The 5,006-nt window shown below is 36.5% G+C and overlaps 1 protein-coding gene across 1 annotated transcript in view; it reads left to right on the top strand.

The window, feature by feature from the left end:
* The window catches only part of LOC106880209 (myelin regulatory factor-like protein), a 138,197-nt gene that overhangs the window by 130,828 nt on the left and 2,363 nt on the right, over window positions 1-5,006 (top strand). The window contains exons 17-20 of the mRNA XM_014930066.2: window positions 66-142; window positions 2,945-3,059; window positions 3,381-3,540; window positions 4,171-4,264. Coding sequence (XP_014785552.1) covers window positions 66-142; window positions 2,945-3,059; window positions 3,381-3,540; window positions 4,171-4,264 — 446 coding nt within the window. The remainder of the gene's footprint in view (window positions 1-65; window positions 143-2,944; window positions 3,060-3,380; window positions 3,541-4,170; window positions 4,265-5,006) is intronic.

The raw sequence follows: 5,006 nt of genomic DNA, 5'->3' as shown, positions 1-5,006 counted from the left end.
TGTCTGTGTTGTTTTTAACATATCTTTACATGTGTTTTTATATTCCTCTAACTTCTCTTTGATAGACAATTTCACTGGGATGCAATCACAAATCAATCGGCCATTAGCTGACCAACCGATTCACGTTGTTATCCATCAACCGGTAATACATGAATTCATTATTCAAATACTTCTATTTTCTCACCGACAAAAACAGGGGCCAAAACTAGGGAGTACAGTAGTCTTGTACTTGAATGTGAAAAAAAATAGAGAAGAGGATAAAATGAATTATTGAATCGTAGAAACAGATAGTGGGTTTTTTTTGTTGTTGTTTTTTTTGGGGGGGTGTCTTTTTTTTTTTTTGTAGTCGCATTGTTTTCGAATAAGTGCGATTATTTTACTTCGAAACTAGTAAGAATCAGAGCTAAGATGTTCTACATTAGAAATGAAGACCACAGGATCACAATGTATAAAAACAAAGAAACATACTACAAACCACTGACGTTGAAGTTGAACTGTAAATTTATACTTTACTTGGAAAATTAGATAAACTAATATTAAACTGAAAGTGTATTTTCTAAAAGCTAAAAGATATGTTGAAAGCAACAACTTTAAAAAAATACTTGTATAAAACTGGAAAATACTTATGAAAAATTTTTTTTGAATTTAAAATATAATACAAAAACAGGATCAAATTACCGTCTCGAAGCAGTCAAAATATGAGGGACGAATCCCGTAAAATAAGGATATCTGGAGATCGTAGGTACAATTCTTTTTTTTTTTTTAATGAAAAGAAATAGCTCATCATAGACAACTATGCGTAGATATTTTTAGGAGTTATTTCCCATTAATATGAATCGCCAAATCAACTTAGAAGTCTTTGATTGTTTTAATCGATAGAAGTAACAACAAAATTTTTATATTATACCTTACCTTCTTTGAAAAAAAATTGAGGCCATATTTTGACAATGTAGTCCTAGATGTATTAGTGCTGAATAAACAGATGGGATTGTCACGGCTGTGATCTGAGGCAAAACAACACTGTGTTGATTTGGTGTTGTTTAACCCCAAATCAGTTCTGATCCAGCCGACTTATGAACAAAGCGTTCCAACCATGACCATCCCATCATAAATTCATATATTTAGACAAACTTTCCAGCACTATGCTATCTAATATGTCCTTCCTTTTTAAGAGGGCATAATGTAATTCGAAGAGAATTTGGTAGCATTTTATAGCATGTTGGGGTTAGCGACCAAGAAGTGGCTCCCTCCTTAGCACATATTTATAATAATTTAACTACGTTCTTTATTAGAAATTTACAAGTCGTTATTTGAGCTTCTTAAACAAGACACATAAGTCTACAGCAGTGTGCAGTTTGTTATTACTAATGTGGCGTGGTATTAGATATAGTATAGTGATATTGTCTTATAGAGTATAATTTGTCCAGCTAACATATTTTTCCAGAGTGACTGTCTAAGTCCAGATGAACTCCAATTATAAGCCATAATCCAGTGAATGAAGGGCAACGATATCCAACACATCCCTACTTTGTTAAGACAATAAAGTATGATATAAGTGAGACTTGCCTGATATTTCTAGAAGATTGAACAACCACATAAAAGCTTATATGTTGCGAACCGAGATAAATTACCCCATGTGGGGTAAAAATGAAAAAAAAAAAACGAAATCATATTTTGGGGTAATTGGTTAAAAATGTTCCTCGCCCCCTAGGTTAAAGATTTTTACTGTTATATAACGAACTAAAGAGTGTATAAAATATGCATACAGTCTAACAATTCATTAAGTGAATGTTAAGCTGAATGTGAGATTAATGTCAGAAGCTTATAGTATAACAGTAAGCATAATGAATTACTCACATGGAAGATATGGGTTCAATTGCTACTGGACTTACTATTTGTTCACTTTCATATCGGTATATGTATTTCCATAGCAACATCTAATGTAAGTATATCAATTCTATATAGTACAGAATGCTAGTAAGGCGGAATAGTAGATATAGTATATAGTAGTATATTGTGATATAACGTTTTTCACATTACATATGTCATACATGGACAAGTGGATGCCGAAAAACCAGTAATGAGCTGCTCGTTATTTTGTAGAATTAAGCAGATATATGAGGAATTATCTCCCTTGGATAGATTGGTTAGCAAATAACACTTGAGGTTATAGTACGCTTCCACCAAACCACAGCGAAGTGAACTGAAGCATGAAGTTAGTGTTTTCTTCAGTGACATAAGAAAACACTCCTTGGAAAACCTCTACATGATTAGTGAATCTACTAAAAATAGCAACCACATCTCCTTCAAATCTTACTCCTACATTTTGAAACAGGAAAGGGTACATATAATATAGATCTTAGAATCTCCTTTAAAATGTAATGGCAACGGCTGGAATACCTTTGACCATCGGCCTGCGCTACCAAATTTGACTTGGATCTAAAGAAGAACAACATTTCATATGGTCTCATAAACCACGATTGATTTATACACTCAATTTATTCAATATGATATCGTTTAACATAACTTTCACTCGCAAACGAGAGAGACTTTATAGATGTACCATGTGAATTATTTTGGGTGTTTATGTACTTAAGAACAGAAATAGGAAACCCTCTTGGTGCCCACTTCTTTGCTCCAACGGAACAAGGGACGATATGACAGCTGGAGGAAGAAAGGACTACACCCATACTAGGCTGGTACTCGTTTTCAATTGAGTAGCTTAGAACAATGTGAATTGACTCGCCTTTCTCAACGACACAACGCACCGCCCGTCCCAGGAATTGAACTCATGATCTTATAATCGTGAGTCCAATACCGTAATCTCTAGACCACACGTCTTTATTTTGTATATCCTATCCAGTATTTAGTGTTAAAATAATAGCTCAAATGGTTGTTGATAATTTCCTGAATTATCTGTTATCTCTAATATATTCCGTTGTAGACTGCTCCGATTATGAAGGTCAACATCTATGACCCCAGGGACGATGACAACAAAATCAACTCCTATTTCCTACGACGAGGGAAAAGGTTGGCCAGACACAGGAGAGACACAGACAGTAAGTACCTTGACACTATTTCGCCACTTATTTATCTACTGGATTCTCTCTACCTTACCACCATTTACACACTCTACCACAATTTTCATTCTTTTATCTTATAAGCCAAAGACCTCATAAACATCCCGATCTTCAGGATGTTTATGGGGTTTTTGGTACCAAACGCCCCCTAGTTTATATCGTTCCTTCTATAGATAACAAATCAATTTTGTAATCAATTAATTATTAACCGTCTTATTAATTCCCATCTTCTCATTACAGCATTGCAAAGTTTTAGTGTTCAAAACTATTTTCGTATAAATATTCTCTTAACAATTTCAGATTTCGTAGAGGCCAGAGCTCAAATTGTATTAAAACAACTCAACTTTAGCATTAGCCAGGCATTCTGTGCAAAAAATAAACCATGCAGTGGAGGTCAGTACCATTATTTGGTGCCACTGAGTCCCTTCTTCGGTTTCAAACCAATAGATATTCAAATCAGGTAAATATTTTTCAAAAGCTCTTTTTCTCTTTCTCTAAATTTAAGTTTCTTTCCGTTCATCTCTCTCTCTCTCTTTGTTTTTCTCACTTTCTCTCTATCTCTTCTACTCTATTCAGTTTAAAATCTCTTTATATATTTCTATCTTTCCTCTCCTCGCCTTCTCTATAATTATCCATCGATCTGTATAGAAGGAGTTCCAGACTAACGTGTTGTTTGCACCTTTTGTCAACAGCGAGAACTTTTCTCCATGGCGAAATGTAATGAATAGCCTTTTTACGGGTTCGAACCCTTATGTTGCGAATATGTCTCAAACATATCTGAACTGGTAACAAGTTTATACCAGCTCCTGAATTAAAGTGTAAATGATGACAATTATGATGATGACGACGGTGACGATGTAGACTGTGACAACCCGTCCAACCCATGCCAACATGGAAAAAAAATACATGAAAGGAGGGAGAGGAGGAAGGGGACGAAGGGGAGATACGGAAGGAAGGGGACGAAGGGGAGATACGGAAGGAAGGGAAAGAAGGGGAAGGAGAAGAGGATGCGGATGACGATGATGATGACGACGACGACGAAGACTAGGAGAGAACGATGTATCAAAAGCTTTTTTCCTTCATTTTGCAGGGTTGACTCTTCGTTCACAGTGGCCTTGTGTCATAACATGACTAAGCAAACATGCCAAGGAGTACCTTCAGAACCAGCGATCAGACAACCTGAGGTAAGTAACAACATATTGTAACCCTTACATTATTTCACTTAGCAGACCTGTGATCAAAGCCATTCCAGGTATGATGTTTAAGATGCAATTTCCGCTTAAAAATGGATGTTCTGTGAGAACAAACATTATTGCGGTAATCATCATGAGAGTAACTCTCACATTGGCTCTCAGGGCCAAACGCCCTCTTGTTTGTGTCGTTAACGGGGAGATAAATCCTCGCCACCTCCAACACCGAGACAAGATTACGTGGTTTCGGCCTTTTATGACCTTGTCAATGATAGATACCTGGCATCTAACAGAATATCCACTTTAAGTGGGGATGAATAATACCTTTTGGTATTACTACTGCTTCTGTCGTTAATGAAAATTTTTTTAAGGTTCAATGTTTCCAAGACTATCTTATCCTAGTTGCACGTGTGACCTTTCCTTTTTGTCAAGACAATTAAGTTGTGATTTGAAGGAGATTTGGCTGGTATTACTAACCGGTCTAGAGGCTCCGTACAAGAATCCTTTCCATAATGATGATGATGATCATGATAATGATATTGATAAGAGTAGTGGCGGTGGTGGTGATGATGACGATGATGATGATGATGACGATGACGATGACGATGATGATGATGATGATGATGATGATGATGATGACGATGATGGCGGCGGCGGTGGCAGTGGGTGGCGACGACGACGATAATGATACCGGATGGTAAACGAGGAGGAGGAGGAGGAGGGGCGGAGGAGGGGG

This window comes from Octopus bimaculoides, chromosome 7 (assembly GCF_001194135.2).
Source record: "Octopus bimaculoides isolate UCB-OBI-ISO-001 chromosome 7, ASM119413v2, whole genome shotgun sequence".
Lineage (NCBI taxonomy): Eukaryota > Metazoa > Mollusca > Cephalopoda > Octopoda > Octopodidae > Octopus > Octopus bimaculoides.
This window is presented reverse-complemented; position numbering and strand designations above follow the sequence as displayed.